Genomic DNA, 17,149 nt, shown 5'->3' on the forward strand with positions numbered 1-17,149 from the left:
GACAAGATCTTCCAGAATGCTGCTATTATTTCCAACTGGCAGTGCTACTTTTATGGATCCATTCTAAACACTCCCTTTTATTTCTGTATTTATTGTGCCTGTCACAAAAAAAACCCCAACCAAACACCACCAACCAACCAAATTAGAATGTTTTGAAGAGCCTTTAAACATTTTAGGTGGATTACTTCTTTACATCCAATTGCCTCAAGATACTGTATTCATAGTTAGAGTCTTCATGGTTGGCCTGATTTTTCATTTTATAGACATTTAGCACAGACTTCTATGTTCTGTCACAAGTGCCCTATCTTCACACAATCCTCCTTTTTGCTTCCCCGTCAGACTTGACAGCTTTGAAGGCTTCTAATGGAGCAAAAGCTTGTCCATTAGCTTAAATGTGTGCTTGAATAGTGATGTTAGCAAAATTAAGGCATTTATTTTTTTTCAGTGCTGCTACTGTTAGAAAATGGGATGCTGCTTTCTCAGTGTTTGGCTGTACATTCTTGTGTCTGCTGCTGGAGCCAGATGACCCACGTGCTGATGCATTTAGAGGTTTTCTGTTTGTGTGTGGAAAAAACATCATACAAGAAGTCAGCTACACAGTGCACCTTTTTTCTGTTTTGCTTCATGCACAAAAGATTTGGAGTTGTTTATAGGCTCTATTAATAATGCGTGACTAGTTCTAATCAAGGTGCAAGAATTTTCTCCTAACTAATTTTTCAAATGCAAGTCTTAAAAAAAAGACCCAGTCTTCTGTCATTTTGAAGTTCCAGCTACTGAAATCAAGTACGTAAAATTGTCATCTTCCATGTTAAAAACAAATAAAAATGAGGTTCTCTCGTCGCTGAAGAGGAAGCTAGAAACTCGTGTCAGCCTGTGGTGTGAACTTGCAGAGAAGACAGCAAAGAAAAGGCCAGACAGTTGTACAGATATTTCAGGTTACAAATTTAAAGTAAGTTTTATATATGTTGAGATACGATTTATGATTTTTAAACTCTTCTCATAGAATCAAATCTAGAATGGTTTGGGTTGGAAGGGACCTTAAATCTGATCTAGTTCCAAGCCTCCTGCCATGGGCAGGGACATCTTCCACCAGACCAGGTTGCTCAAAGCCCCATCCAACATGACTTTGTTCTTGTTCTTAGTACCATAGTTTGCATCTGCTGCTGAAGGTATGTATCATTGTTAAACCTGGATTGCTGCCTATACAGGTATTTACAGACTTAGTACTCACTGCAGTGAGAGTTAGATAGACATCTGTCTTTATTCCTTAAGAGATTCACAGATACCCCAGTCCTGTCCATTTGTTTTCAGAAAACACATGTTATTATCAGAAATTAGTTGTAGTGAACATTTATAGTTGAAGTGACCTAGGGATCAATATAGGAAAGAAACCTACTCAGCAGTTACCCATCTTGACTTTATATCATGCTATGGTGTTAGAATTCTTAAATTTAAACATAATTATCGTAGAATTTAGGAGTATCACTGTAATAATCACCAGGTTTGTGTATTTTCCTGCATAGAAGTATTTCTAATGTCTTCTGAGCCCTTTCCAACCAGCTTCAGTTTGACTTTACAGGTGTGCAGATATTCCTGTATTTTGTTTATACTGATCCAGCTAGTTATTTGAAATGTTTCTAAGTAGATTTTATCATATGAAAAGAGTAAGGAACACATGACTTAGCACCAAGCAGAAAACATCTAGGTAACACAGATATGATTAGTTGTAAACAAGGAGGCATATATTGCTTGGACATAGATAATGTATTCACAGGGAGCCAGACCAGTAAGTGAACCACTGAAGCTGGGAACTTCATCCTTATATACAGGGAGATTGACAGGTCGCCTCACATCACTTTAGAAACTAGACATACGACTTCCATAGCAACAAACATTATCTGAATCGATCGGGCTGGAAGGGACGTAGGGAGGTGTCTGGTCCAATCTCTTGCTTAAAGGAGAGTCAGAGATGAGATCAGATCAGATTGTCCTGAAAATCTCCTGAGGGTAGAGGCTGCACCACCTCTCTCCACAAGCTGCTCCACTGCTTGGCTGTCCTCAGGGAGAGAGTTCTTCCTAACATCCATCAGGAATTTCCTGTTTCAATTTATGCCCTTTGTCTCTTGTCCTCCTGCTGTGCACTGCTGTGAAGAGCCCAGCTCCATCTCTTTCATCCCCTCCCTGTGGGGTGACAGGGGTTGCAATTAAGTGCCCTTGAAGCCATGTCTGCTGTAGGCTGGAAAAGCCTTGGCCCTGCAGGTTCTGCTTGCAGGGCGAGTGCTCCAGCCACCGTCTCAGTGCCCTCCTCTGAACCTTCTCCAGTTTGTCAGTGTCTTTGTTATGTTAAGGGGTGCGCAACTGGATGCAGTGTTTCTGATAAGGTCTAATGAGTGCCAGGTAGTGATAAACCCCACCCTCAATCTGCTGCCAGTGCTGCTGGCTTTCAGGCAGCCTGGGTACCATCGGTTGTCTTTGCTGCAAGGATGCAGCAGTCTTAGCCTCAGCTTGCTGCCTGCCAACCCAAGAGGTTTAGTGCACAGAAGGTTATTTGTATCTGCACAGAGCTAGAATGACCCCAGGTTTCAACAAGTGTTGGTGGTGTCGGTGTAAACACCCCTGACAAGCTTCCTTTGGAGAAAGGTCTGAGTTGGAAACGCAGCTGGGTGAGGATGTTTCAGGGAAAAGACAGGAAGAGCTCTTGGTTAAGTCATAAGCCTTTGGGATACATGCTTGCACAAAGCTGAAGGGAGCTGGTTCCTGAGCAGTGCGGCAGGTACGCAAAGCTGCTTTGTCACAATAGTTTCTATTTCAGATTTGCATAGTCTAGAAGAAAGCTGGGGCGTATGTATTTATGCCGCCTCATTTTCACTGTTAACTTTTCCTGACGGATAAATAGGTGGTTGTTTCTTAAGTGAAGTGAACAAGGCATATTTCATAGTCTTTTTCTCACTAGGGCCTAGGACTTGGCTGAGGTTTTTGATTGTCACCGGCGTTCAAACATAACATTTCGTTACTTATAGTAAGTAGTGATTTTCTCATAGTATTTTCCTGTGGTAAACGGCATTTGTTTTTGAAATGAAAGCCCTGTGCCAGTCCTGCCATGTGGCACCTGGGTCCACACATGTAAAACCTGCTAGCTGAGCGGTAGGTAGTGGCGCTGCCCTTCCAGTTCCAATGGGCGATACCTGCCCTGGACAAGTGGAACATGAGCAGAAACGTGTACAGCATCGAGCTCTTTTTGGTCACGTACCCGTACGTGTATCTTCAGGTACCTATATACAGCCAGGAGGGACTGTGACAGTCTCACAGTGACTCCCCAGTGGCATGTGACTGCTACATCTGATCAGTGCTCAGTTGTTTGCAAAGAAGAATTTATCAGACAAACATAGCTGCTCTGTCGGCTCAGGCAGTATCTTAAACTAGACTATTATTTTTCTGCTGTTTAGTAATCATTCAGCAGTCATCAACACTTTTTTCACACTCTTACTGTGGATAAATCCCTTTATTTTTGTAACTGATACATGTCGTTAGGCAAATTTGCATGGATCATTTCTGCAGGACTCGATATAATCTTTCAGCAGATCAGAAAAGCCTGAATTTAAGACTGTCTGGAAAAATACTGGAAAAATACAAAACTTGTTTCCGCACAGGGTCAGAGTAAAACTTTTCGGTGCACCTTGTTCAAAATTCACTTTTTCAAACATGATGGCCACCCGCATGCCCACACCGCGACCGGTGCGGAGACCCCTCCGCCCAGTTTCCCTCCAAACACGGGAATAGTTTGAAGCCGGCGGCCCGAGGCTGGGGCAGACGAGGAGCTGGTTTGCTGTTCTGCCGTTTGACCGCTGTTCCACACCGACGTGAGCGCCGCAGCGGGACTCACGGCCGGGGCCGCCCAACGGCAGCGCTGCGGTCACGGCAGGGCGCGGGGGCTCCCCCGCCCGGCGGCCGGGAGCGGCCCGCCCGGGCCCGAGTGGCGGCTGGCACGGGCCGCCCCGCTGCCGGTCCCGTCCCGGCGCGGCCTGCCGGAGGCCTGCGCCCGCCGCAGCCCCGCGCGCTGCTGCCTGCTGCTGCCGCCGCGCGGGGGCAGTCCCGCGCCTTCCGCTCGCCGCTCGGGGCAGGGGCTGTGGCCGGGACCGGGGCCGGAGCGGGCGGGGCCAGCGGCCGGAGCGGGCGGGGGGCAGGTGGCGCGGACAGTGCCTGGTAAAGGGGCGGGCGCGGCGGCGCGGGTAGGCGATATTCTTGCTCCGCCTCCTCCGCCTCCTCCTCCGCCTCGTAGTGCGGTGGCGGCGGGCAGGGTCCGGCCGCGGCCCCGAAGCTTGTCGCCGAAGCGGCGCGGCCTCTGCTCCCCCTTTCCCGCGGTCGCTGCCCGGTCCCAGCGCGATGTCGGGCGGCGCGGCGGGCGCCCCCAAGCCTCTCCCGTCCTCCGGGCCCAAGTCGCTGCGGGAGATGCCGCATCCCCTGGCCACGTCCAGCAGCGAGGAGATGGGGCCGGCGCTCACCCCCAGCCCCGACCTGCTCCTGCCCCGCAGCATCGCCGATAAGGTACGGACCGGGGAGCGGGGGTGCGCGGCGTTGGGAGGGGTGTCTGCCCTTGCAGGGAGCATGGGGAGCAGGGTTGTGTATGTGTTTGTGTCTCTGCCACATCCCCTTCCTCGGCTGCATCCCCGGCTCCCTGCGGGGAAGTGAAGCCCTGGGCGCTGCTGACATCCATTCCAAGACCCCCGGGGCTAATCGGGGAGGCGAGGGCATCCGGCGTGGGGGCTGCAGGCACCGTGTCCCTCTCCGCCAGGGACCAGCTGGAATACCGGTGCTCTCACTGTCACCAGCGTGGCTGCGTGAGGCAAGGTTTTACTGATCTTGTCTTCCCGTGGCTCATACCCTCTACAGATGTGTCTGAACGCTTCAGGAATTGCTGCAACTCCCTCACAGTCTCCTTCCTGTAGACCTCAGGGGAGGCTTGGGACTCCCGTTGTTTCCTTACTGCCGAGCTTGCCATCATCTTGCCTGTGATTGTCCTCCCCATAGTTGAGCTCCTGCTCGCTTTTTCACAGCAGTGTAAGATGGAAAGGATGCTGTTGCAGGAACATCTGTGGCGGCTTTCCCTTCCCTAGTTCTGGCATGTGTCTGCGGGACATTAGCAGGCTTCATAAAGTGCTTTGCCTATGTGTGTGGGCCTTAGATGTGATAATTCCTGAATGTGAAAGCAGCAGTGACAGCACGGCACTGCTGATATGTTAACTACACTTGTAAGGACTTGGTATCTCTGTGGGCAGAGTTCCTGAAGTGTCTTGAGGTCGGATTTCCTGGGAGCAAGGGCTGCAAGGGGTGAGATCGGCTTGAAGCTCGGTAGTAAGCTTTTCTGGGGCAGTTCGTGTGTGAACAAGGTGTTACAGACCTACTAGTGGCAAGAAGTGCTTCCTATAGCTGTTGTCCCGGGCAGTGTGGAGCTGCTTCTGGGCAGAACAGATCTCCTAGCCTCCAAAAACGCTGGTCTGCCCAGCAGCATCTGGCATGTATTTCCCATGTTCTAGGGAAATGAGTCAGGGTCGTCAGGCCTCTTCCATGTGTTGCTTTCTGCTGCCTTGTAACTGTGCTTCACAGATTCAGCACTTGTTCCTGCCCAGGTTGAGAGCCCCCTCCTCAAACATGTGTCCAGTGTTGTGCAAGTAAGAAGCCATGCTTACCTTCTCTCTGTGAACGTATGCCTTCATCTAAGAAACTTGTCAAAGTGTCGATGGCCCTATGAGAGAGGGGGTTACGTGATTAAGATGGGGGTAGGAATTGTGGAGTCTTTTGTCTATGATAGATTGGATTTACTCATGTAACAAGGTTGCTGTCTGATCAACCTGTAGCAGGAGTTGCTTTTTGTGGGTCTTTGTGTGCTGGTGGTGCTGTACTCACTCTGTTAGCACTGTCCATCCACATAGCTGGTGAAAAGCGCTGTTTCTAAGAATAGCTCACACTCTATAACTTCTTTCCTCAGCTGTACTAATAAGCTTTTTTGCTTGTGGAGCGCAAGCAAGCTCTTCTCTGCTTTACTGCTTTGAGGTGTCCAAGAATTTTATCAACATCCCTAATAACCTCGAAGCACAAATACCTCACTAGCCTCAGGCTGTGTTCAGCTAACTACTCATCAGTGGAAAGGTTTTTGCCCAGTTTTCCTACTAGCAACACAGGTGTAGTCCATCTTCTAGGACTGTCCTGTTCTAGCACTTTGCATCAGAGAAGTACTCTAAAGGGGAGAGCAAAAAGGGGCTGAGGTAAGCAATTTTTTAGACTTGAGAGCAGTTTTGTGATTGACCTGGAAATGGCACTAGGGTAATGAGCCTTGCAGGATAAAAGGATTTCCAGTAGGAAGAAAGAAGTTCTTTTTTTTTTTTTTCCTTCTAGCTGAATTAGCAGAAAAAGCCAAACGTCTGATCCTTCTGATGGAAGGAGTCAAACAGCTCTACTGTGTGAGGGATGTCCCTTCTGCTTAATACCTGATGCACTGGCAGGAAAAAAAAGTGAGCTAACTTCTTTCCCAGTTTGTGAAGAACTTCAGTGAACAAACTGGTGTTCTTAACTTTAAGGCAATAGTAAACTTCAGCCACTTGCACTGTGTACTGGATTGTCTGGAAAGTCAGTATGGTAAGTGGAGGTAAATAGGTAAAACTGCCGTTTAAGTGGTTACTATGTCTCATGGTCTTAAGCTCTGGTGGTGGGTCATTAATCTTTTGAAAGGCTGCCTCACTAATCGACTGACAATGTGTGGATAGCTCCAAGAGTTTGGTAACAGAAGGAGGTCAGTATTCAAGTCTGACTTGGGCTTAAAGCTCTGCAGCTGTTCTTTATTGATTCTTGAATAGGAGCTCTGCTCATCTGCTCCCTTGGCCTTTCCAAGAGTCTGTCTGGAGAGTCTGGTGGAGATTAGCACCGCAGAAGTTTGGGACAAAGCTTCAAAGTGCCTCTGAGTCATTACACTTCTGTAAGGACCACTGTCCATAACCTGGCCTGTACTAGGATGTTTTGCTGGCAGAGGGATTGTGGCAATGTCTGACCCATCACCATGAAGTGGATATCTTTCTTTGTCTGGGTGGTTCTTACCTGCTCTAAGCAAATACTTCCTAAACACAGCTGCAAGATAAAGGTAGCAATCCTTTGAGGGGAGAAAGTGCAGAAGTAAGGGAAATTGTCTGCCCATAAAGCAGTGCTTCAGTTTCCACTGTGACAGATGTGCAGCCTGAAGTGGTTGAATCTCTGGCATCACTGATTTGCTTTCTTTAAAGCCTGTTTTCTTCGCTTTTTTGGAGCTACTCAGTAAGAACACTACTTTATCCTGAGTCAGGAACACTGCCTACATGATTCCTGTTGGGTTTTGATTCAAATGTGGGAGTAATCTAGTAGCTTAGACCCTGACTGACTTTGAAGTCTCATGAACCTTTGGTTGCTGTTTAAGAGCAGTGGCTAATGCTACTAGAGCAGTAGGTCATGGGAAAGGGAAGGAGAACCTTCTGTGCTGTTTTCTGTGGCTTCCCTGGTTCTAAGTAGGCTAGTTTCAAGTTTTTTGAATCTCATGAAAAGGGCTGCAGAGCTTTCATTGTCTGAAATAGCATCCTCATCCTGACTTGGAGGAGCACTTTTAAGAGCCAGGAAACCTTGACTTCTGAGCAACATCTAATGTATTAAATGAAACGGACGTTTCTGGCTCAGTACTTGGCTTTCACAGTGATTCTGCAGCAAACATGAAACACTTGAGTTGTAGATAAATGTCTCTGAAGCATTTCTGTATTGGCCAGATCTTTCTGTAATGATCTTTCTGTTCCCCTCAAGTCTAATTGCATTAAACATGGTTTGTCCTGATACCTGACCACCATCAGCTTTTATGAGCTTATTTGAAGGCTTTGCCCTGCTAGCCTCCAAATAAGGAGACAGCTAAAGCTGAACCTAAGCAATAGCCCCCACCACCTTTTTTTTTTTTTTTTTTTTTTTTTAATATATATATGTATCTATGTGGTGAGAGGGAAAAGTGCAGGAGGAAACGATCCCTCAGGATACATGACAGGGTCCATTGCAGAGTTAGCTATTTAAAAAGAGTTCTTGCTCTCTTCCAGAGCTTTGGGAAGGCATACAAGCTAATTGAGATTTACTTTTCAGTGCAGATCCTTTGTAGAGGAGGGTAAGGCAAATGGGGAAGTGTCAGAGAGACTTTCTTTCCTTTTTTTTCCCTTTTTAAAAAAAAAAAAACCAAACCAAAAACTTCTGCTTGCATGTGGCTGCTTGACTCCAGTTCACTTGTTTGTCACTTTTAATAGCAAATCTGCTGTGTGCACTAGGACAAACACTTTGACACCGAGGCAAAAAGGTATTATTAATGGTTTTCTGGGTTCAGAACAGAGCCGAGAAGTAGATGGCATTTGCTGTGTGATTGTACCTAAATGGTTGTATAAGTATGCTAAGACTCAGGATGCAGCTTCACTGCGACTGTATAGATTTAATAGCACACTGCTGTCAGTGTCAGAAGTACCAGGCTGTGCAGAATTAGGAAGAAAGTGTTCTGTATGGCTTACTCAGGCTGTCCTGTGACTGTGGTCCTTGTAGACCTTCTAGACCTGTGAGAGTATCTTTTTAACAGGATGATGTTGGCTGTTCTTGCTATGGCTTGCCTTGAGACTGACAAGGCAAACTGATAGGGTCCTGACTCCTAGTGCTGGTTTCTTGCGTGGCTCTCCAAAAGCTTTCGTATCCCACCTATCTTAGGGCTCAGACTCCCTTGTCTTCTTTCAGACATCTCTGATGACCTGATAGTGTACTTGTGGCCAGCTACCAATAACCTGTTCAGCTTTCCTTTTCTGAAGATGCGCATGCCTTGTGTTTGGCTCTGTTAACACTAGACAGCTGAAGTGAGCTCTAAAGCTGTTTTGCATGCAGTATATCAAGCAGAGCTGATATTAAATACCAGGCTTGCAATAAATACATAGCTTGAATTTGCTAATTCATGGACATGAAGGTTAAAACACCTACTGCAAACTTCTGATTACTAACTGAAAACCATTGCTTGCATTCTTGCTCATCTGCTTCCAAACTACAACCCTGGTGAGCCCCTAGGCCTGAGTTATCACTTGATCAAGTATTTATACTTGTTGTGTTTGCTGGAGTGCTGATACCTAGCACTTATATTCTGGAAGGGAGCCTGGCAGCTCTCCAGCAAAAAATATACCAAGAGTCTGGAGAGCTACTTCCAGCCTCCTTGGTTGCTAGTTTATAATTATTGCTCTTAACTTCATCCACCCCCAGATGAAACCAGTTTGCAGTATAATGTGAAAGCTTAAAATAGATCTGCCTGAGCTTCTACAAACCTCTTCTGTGACTACATGAGAACTGTTGGACCAACACCGCGTATTGTTCTTAAAGCAAGCTGGAGGTAAATTCTCAGTCTTAGAGAGATTGAGGACTACAGAAAGTCAGAAACTGAAGTTGATGAACTTGTGAAACAATGTCAGTGTGGATGAGTTGATCTTGGTTACAATCTGCAGTAACACAGAACTGACAAACGCAGAGAAGTTAAAGTTGGAAGGCATCTCTGGCTATCTTCTAGTTCAAGCCCTTGGCTCAGAGCAGGGCTAGCTAGAGCAGGCTGCCCAGGGCGCTGTGAAGTTGGTTTTTGAATATCTCTCTGGACAACCTATTCCTGCTTCCAGTCACCTGCAAAGTACAATTTCTTTCTCACATTTAAGTGAAACTCCCAACGTTTCAATTTGTGCCCCATGTCTCTTCTTGTTGGATCCACTGAGAAGAGTCTGCCACCACCTGCTGTAGACCCTCCCATCAGGTATTTGTCCATATAAACATCCCCTGAGCATTCTTCTTTCTAGGCTGTTGGCCGCCTTTGCCATGAGGCATATTCGTGGCTCATGGTCAGCTTTCAACCAGTATCTGGTGTGTGGTGTGGATTTTTTTTGTGGTTGGGTTTTTTTTTTTTAGTTTCCTTTCCTTCTGCATTTCAGAAGGAAAGCCCCCAGCACATACTGCTGCTACATGGTGTTATTCCTGCTAAGTACAGGACTTCGCATTTTCTCAGGTTGAATTTCATGAGGTACTGTTAGCCTATTTCTCCAGCCTGTTGAGGTCCCTCCGAATGACAGCTCAACCATCTGATGTATCAAGTATTCTACCCAGTTCTGTACCCTCGGCACACTTTCTGAGGATATACCCTGTCCCATCATTTAGGTCATTAATGAAGGTGTTAAAAAGTTGCGGCCCTCTTACTGTCTGCTGCTATACTCCACTAATGACTGCCTTCCAGTTGTCTTTTCTGGGATCACAGCCCTTTGAGCCCAGCAGGCGAGTCATCTCTTCATAGCAGGTGTTGGTTAAGCATGACTTCGCTGAAGTCCATGGTGACTTCTCATCACCATGTCTTTTGTGCCTTTGGAAATGGTTTCCAATATTTGCTCAATCACCTTTCCAGGGGTTGAGGTGAGGCTGACCTGCCTGTAGTTCCCTGTATCTCGCTTCCTGAAGACAGGAGTGACACTCAGTTTCCTCCAATCCTTGGGAATCTCCCCTTGTCGCCGTAGTAAGGATAAGATAATTGAAAGTGGCATTACAGTAACATCATCCAGCTCCCTCAGCACTTGCGACTCTGTCTCATCATGGGTTTACGTCTGTCCAGTTTTTTGAAATGCTCCCTAACCTGGTCTTCCCTCACTGATGGTGAGTTTGCCTTGTTTCAGACTTTCCCACTGTGCTCAGGGGCCTGGGATCCCTGAGTGCTAGTCATCTCAATAAACACTGAGGCAAAGAAAGCCTTACATGTGTCCTTTGTCATCAGATTCTCTGCCCCATCACACCTGCATTTTTCTTGTTCTTCATTTTGCTGATGATGTTCCTGTAGAAACCTTTCTTGTTGCTGTTGTCATCCTTTGCCAGATTCAGCTCCATGCCACTAAATCCATGTCTGCATGCTCAGACAGTGTCTCTGTATTCCTCCTGGGTCAGCTGTGCCTGCTGCTTCCTTTTCTTAGGCTTTGTTTTTTATTTGAGTTTAGTCAGGAGCTCTGTGTTCATGCATGCAGGTTTCTAGCCACCTTTTCTTGATTTCCTGCTTATTGGGATGGACTAATTTTGGCATGGGAGAAGTGTTCCTTGAAAATCAACTAGTTCTCCTGGATGCTTTCTCCTAGCAGATCCCTGAACAGACCAAAGTCTGTTCCCTGGAAGTCGGGGGTTGTGATGCTGCTCTTTGCTTTGCTTCGACCTCTTGAGATCCTGAGCTCCCCTAGCTTGTGCTTCTGTGGCTGTGACAGCCCCCTGTCTTCACATCTCTGACCAATTCTTCCTTCTTTGTAAGACTAAAGTTCAGCAGAGCATTTCCCCTCATCAGCTTATCAGTCACCTGTGCCAGGCAGTTGTCATCAATGCACTTCAGAAACCTTCACATTGATGTCACCTCCAGCAAATATTGTTGTAATTCAAACTGCCCATAAGAACCTGTGAACATGAGGCTTTCTCCAGTAATCCCCTGTCCCTGTCTGCCGGAGTGCTTGAAGGAGACAGGAATATTGCTTTCCACCTAGGACTGAGGTGCTAGCATTGCTAATTTGGTTGAACTGTCTCCTAACTGTGTCAGAATTCACTCATTTATGAAGCTGTTACCCTCGCGTTTTTGAAATCTGTGGTTGCCTTTCCGCCAGTCACTGCACTGAATGGTGAGGTTATGTTGCATGGTAGATGTGTTAAATTAGTGAACCATAGCTCGTAGGCCAGGAAGCTTTCAGGTACAAGCAGTCTGCTACATGTTTCATTAGAGGGCTGTCAGCTCTCAGAAGGTTGAGCTTAGTTGTTGTCTTGTTTAAAGGAACTGCTGTCTCTTCTGTTGCACTGTGCATGTGTGTGCACACATGAACAGCTCTTTTCTAGTCTGCTAGTTAAGAGAACTGACTTAAACCTAGCATGGCTTTCAGCTTGCTGTCGGTGCTCTATCCACAACCAAGCTGCTGTTGTTGTGTGAATCCATTTCCTCTTCTGTAATTCTGGTAACTAGAACTGCTTTCTCTAGCTATTTCATCTTTCAAACTCCTATCACTCATATAGGTTAATACCATGGTATCCTGTTGAACAGAGTGCTTTTCTCCTTTTTCCTTGTGAGCCACTCTAGGGTTTGGTGTAGAAGCACATACAACATCATATTAATGTGCTTGACTGCAGTCACCTTCATTTAAAGCACGCTTACCAATCAAATCCTATTTCTATAATGGTATACCTTACAATGCAGGTGTTCTAGTACTGTTGTAAAACTGGTCTCTTATGTCTAAAACTGCTCGCTTTGATCTGCAACTTCCCAGTACAGCAAGTTTCTCTGGAATTGGCAGTTCCCATCCCTTCTGAACAAGGTGAATGATAGCTAACATCTGACTTGGGACAAACACTTGCATCAACATAACTGTCTTAGTACCGTTAGTTTTTTTTAATCTTTCCATCTGGTAAAACTTAACACAGCTTCTACTGTATCACGCTATTATTACCTGTGGTTCTTATTTCAACATAATGGAGGGAGTGGTCTACTTGGAGCTTGAGCTTGGTGTTCAACTGGTGTTCAAGCTTTCATAATCTTTTCAGCAGGATTGCTTCATACTTAATGAGTCAGAGTATTGAAAACAGATATTCAGAATGTACGTGGAGGATCTTGGTTCTTCAGCAGATTTTCAGAAGGGTGAGTCTTGACAATAACTTCTCAGCCATGGCAGAAAAAGTTATGCTTGGTGGTCGGAAAGAATCCCCTGGGCTGCCTGTGCTGGAATGCCTCAAACCTACTTAAGATGCTGGATGGTCTCTGAGCTCCTTCATGGGGAGAAGGGAATAACCAGATTAAGAAGCCCTCTTTTTACAGCTGTGTGGATACATCATTCTCCTGTCGGTGCCTCAGGGATTTGTGATAAGCCTTGGGCAGCACCTCCCTGTAATTAATAATGAGAGGGACAGAGGATAAAGACAGAGGGTTTCCTATTGACACACTGTGATCTCGGAGACATCAGTTCCAGTGCAAACTGCTGTCCTAGTGTCTTCTAGCAGTGTGGACTACTCCTGGTATCTCGAACAGGTCGTCTGGCTGTCACATTAGCCAGTCTCTTGCTTATCTGAGTGGAAAGACTGGTTTCTGTAAAGTAGGTCAGGACACAAGACAGGAGCTTTTATGTGAGAATTAACTCAATGCTGCTGCATGAAAATCTACTTGCAACACTTAAACTGCATCTCTGAGATTGTAACTTGCATGTTCCTTCAGTATGCAGAAGGCAATATAGCAATTAAAAACAACATTTGATCTTGTGTATTTATCAGAAGTAACTTCACTGAGGCTTGTACTCTGCTGAGCAAAGTCTTAAATGCTGAGCTTTTTAGCTGTGGCTGACTTGCCTCTGTGAGCCCAGGTTGCAGTGCAGCTGAGACTCTGTGCTTTTATGGCTGGGGAAAACTACTGCCACCACTACAATGAAATGATGGCAGAAAATGCTGCCTTGGAGGTGGTGACAGCTGTGACCCTGAAGTAGAAGCTGAGTGAATTTGCTCTTCTTAAGAATTTACTCTTAGTAAATCATCAGAATACCATGGGGAATCTGTTTCTCTTCCAAGTAATATTAACTGACAGAAGATAGCTGCTAGAAACAGTGTAGTGACCAAATGAAGATGGGAAACAAATCCAGTGACTCTTTTAGTGAGTTAGCATTTGCAATGTTAGCCCAATTTAGATGGGTTATTGACAGATGAATTTATGGGTTATGTTTTATTTTCTAAATTGGGAGAGGCAGGGGGTGGAAAGAGGTGCTGCTTTCAGCTGTAGGTGATATTATAATGCCAAAACTGTTGATTATCAACCAGATACTTCAGAAATCATGAAGTATCTGTCTGAATAAGCGTGCAGGTGACATGGGTTAGTGGAACTAGCTGAAGTTGTTCTGAAAATAAAGGCAATAATTAAAAAAATACAACTGCAAGGAAAGAGCTCAGTCAGGAGTTGTATTGAGAGTGGTCTTCAAAGCTTAAATTCCTTTGGAGAACAGCACTGTCTTACAGCCAGTTCAGAGCTTCTGCACCGCTTCTATAAAGCAGTGAGCAGTAGGTGAGGAGTTAATCTGGAAATGAAATTGGTGGTGTCTCTAACCTCTGAAGATGGGCTTCTGCTGGACTCAGGTTTGTGGGTTTCTGTGTCTTAGGTTGAAGAGAACAGTACTAGCATATGGGAGCAAAGACATCATGAAAATGCGTGGTACTCTATGCTGCAGGAAAATGAGCAGAAAATAAACAGTGACTGAATTTTCTTGCTTCTAGATGATACCCTCAAATTAAGGAGCGCAGACCCTCCTATGACAACCTCTCTGCCTGTCTTGGAAAATAACAGTTGCAGTGGTCCGTAGTGTTATTAATGATGGATAGCTTACGGTATTGAAGCACATGCTTTCGTCCTGATTCTTATTTAGTTTGTGCTGTAGCTTCACGCTGAATTTAAGTCTGAAAAACCAAGCTTTTTAAAACCACCTAATGCTGTGTATCTGAAAGTAGCTACTAGCATCTCAAAGCCAAAATAGTAGCAAGAGGTGAAGCTTCTCCGTCACATCTGTGGGGAAAGCTGTTACTACACTGGTTCAATGCCCTGTCCTCATGGGAAACTGTTGCCTTAACGTTGCTTCAACGGAACTTGCTGTATCCTTCTGAAGAGCGTCTTACGGTATAAAAAAACTCCATCTTAAAGTCTGTCTGCCTAGTTGTCCTCACTTTTCCAGTGAGCTTGAATGATGTGATGTGTTCCTTGAGAAGGAACATGCTGCAGTGCAGGTATTGCTCAAGGGCAGAGAAGCCTCTTCTCCCTCAGTGCTGTGGATGGTGCCAGCAACAGCTACTTTTGACTAGCTTCGTGGTGAAAATGCTGACATGTGGCAATGGTTAAGTGATAAACCACCCCAAACAATTCTCAAACCCATGCTTACCTGGGTAGCACTAGTGCCTTTGCTGCAGCTTTTTAGATGCTAGAACAAGGCAAATTGAAAGTGGAAATCTTGGATGCTGCCAAGACAAAGCTGTGTTTTGGGTTATTGCCAAGAAAATCCCTGTGAAAATGTAATCAGTACTGTTTATTACCAGTGGTCAGCTTGGTCTCTTCAGGATTTGCATGCTGATTTTCAGTGTCCTGATTAGCTTGTACCTCGTTCAGTATAGTACACTTGAAGCTGTGTGTGCCAAATATATGTATTGTGCCACAGTGGCTGTCAGGATCATCTAGATGTGTTAGTCTGTACATCTTATGCCTTGTTTCTTCCCTCCACCAGTCTCTATAGATATGGGGAAATACTGCATGGCTCCTTTTCCTCACTTGCTGTCCTTAAAGCAAGGGACTGAAGTGGTCATAGTGTGTGGGTTTTTTTGTTGTTTTGTTCTGTTTGTTTGTTTGTTTTTCTTACTTTGGTTATTTTACCTCTCTGGGAGCAAATGCCTTTCTGTTTGAAAATATCTTGTTTGTCAGCAAACACAATGGAAGGCCAGCTACTAAATTGCACCTGAGTAAACTAACCCTGAGAGCTCCTCCAAGAGCACACGTCTGCAGCTCTTCCAGGCTTTGAGATGAAAACATGAGTTTCTTCCCTTTGAACATCTCTGCCTCATTTGCACAATGATGTCTTGTCAGTCTGACTGTCATGAAACTTCCACTGACCTTGTGTGGGGAAATGCTAACTCACCTGAAACAGCGCAAGGAAACCCACATCGTAGTGCAGTGTGGAAGTATATTCTTGCTTGTTTAAATGAAGTATTCACTAGGATACTGCAGTGTTTTCCAGCTCTGTCATTTGTTTCCGTCTTGTTTTTTCTCTCTGCTTCTCTCCAGTACTTTGCATCTGTTCACATTTAAAAATTACTTATTTGAGTTTGCTCTCAAAAACATCTCAGCCTCAAATAGGCACTTTGGTGATGCTGGATACCTAGATAACGGAAGCAGCTAAACCTTTTTCTGGAGAGTGAACAAGAAAAAAATGTTGCACAGTATGTCTGTAGAGCTTTAACACAAAGTTGGATGTCTGTAGGAGAAAGCAGTTGAGTTTGGACAAGCTTAAACTGTTCCATCTGTAATCAGATGTAAATCTGGCTTCTTGGATTGGGAATGACTCCTAGTCATATGCTGGATTCAAGTTTTCCTGCTCATGGTCTGAATCCTGGCTGCTGCTTTGCTAGTTAGAAAGTCACAGCTCAGGTTCTGAAAATAAAGCTTTAAACAAAACACTGGGTGTGTTAGGCTTGTTCATTAATGAGGTGCTCTTTAGCATATTAAAATGGGTTACGTGATGTTCCTGGGCACACAGGTGCAAAAAAGCCTTCTGACCTTTCGAGCACAACATAGCACAGTAACATGGTTGATTACATGTTTATTACATCAGATTAAACGTCTGTGAGATGCCACTCATGAGCCTCATTTTTAGAGTGTAATCTGAACCACGTCTAGCTTTAGTGTGACAGTTCCCCTTCCAGACTATGAAAAGAGGCTGCTCTCTTAAGGGCTTTGTGAGAAGACATATAGCCAGACTGTGTGAACGGATGGTCTGAAGTGTTACTTGACATCTTATTGTGACACCCCCCTTTGCCCCCATGCACAGGAAGGCTGAAACTCATCAGTATTATAGCTGAGTCCCGGAAGACTTCAGCAGCAGAGGTAGGAGATGGGTTATTGTTCTTCCTGAAAATCCTGTTTGCAGGAAATGCTTCTGTGCCCACATTCTTGCTCTGGTTAGCTTAACTACAATGACTTATGGGAAAACAAACCACAACGTAAAATAATCCATCTTATGAAACTTGGCTGTTAGCCTCAGGAAAGAGATGGGAACCCCATGACCTGCACGAGAAGGCTTGCAAAAGTGCTCATGTCGTATAGAGTGTTTTGAAGCTTGTTCCAGTGTTTCTCTGTCCAGCCAAAGTGCAAAGAAACACTATTCCAAGTATACCTTTATAAGCAAGAGTGCTCTTAGGTCTTGAGTGGTAGCAAACTGCATGCTGTTATGATCAGCTGCTGTATCTGAAATTCTTATTTTTTTAAGGGGTGCTGAGGAGTCTGTCTCCTGACAACTCTGATCTACAGAGTAGAAATGCTAGTTTGTGATGAACACCAGAACAAAGTCATCAGACC

The 17,149-nt window shown here is 45.3% G+C and overlaps 1 protein-coding gene across 1 annotated transcript in view; it reads left to right on the forward strand.

Moving 5' to 3' along the window:
• The first annotated feature begins 4,244 nt into the window (after positions 1 to 4,244).
• Positions 4,245 to 17,149, forward strand: part of SNX30 (sorting nexin family member 30) — a 46,851-nt gene continuing 33,946 nt past the window's right edge. The window contains exon 1 of the mRNA XM_030511666.1: positions 4,245 to 4,545. Within this exon, the coding sequence (XP_030367526.1) occupies positions 4,384 to 4,545 (162 nt within the window). The 5' untranslated portion in view covers positions 4,245 to 4,383. The remainder of the gene's footprint in view (positions 4,546 to 17,149) is intronic.

This window comes from Strigops habroptila, chromosome Z, assembly GCF_004027225.2.
Source record: "Strigops habroptila isolate Jane chromosome Z, bStrHab1.2.pri, whole genome shotgun sequence".
NCBI lineage: Eukaryota > Metazoa > Chordata > Aves > Psittaciformes > Psittacidae > Strigops > Strigops habroptila.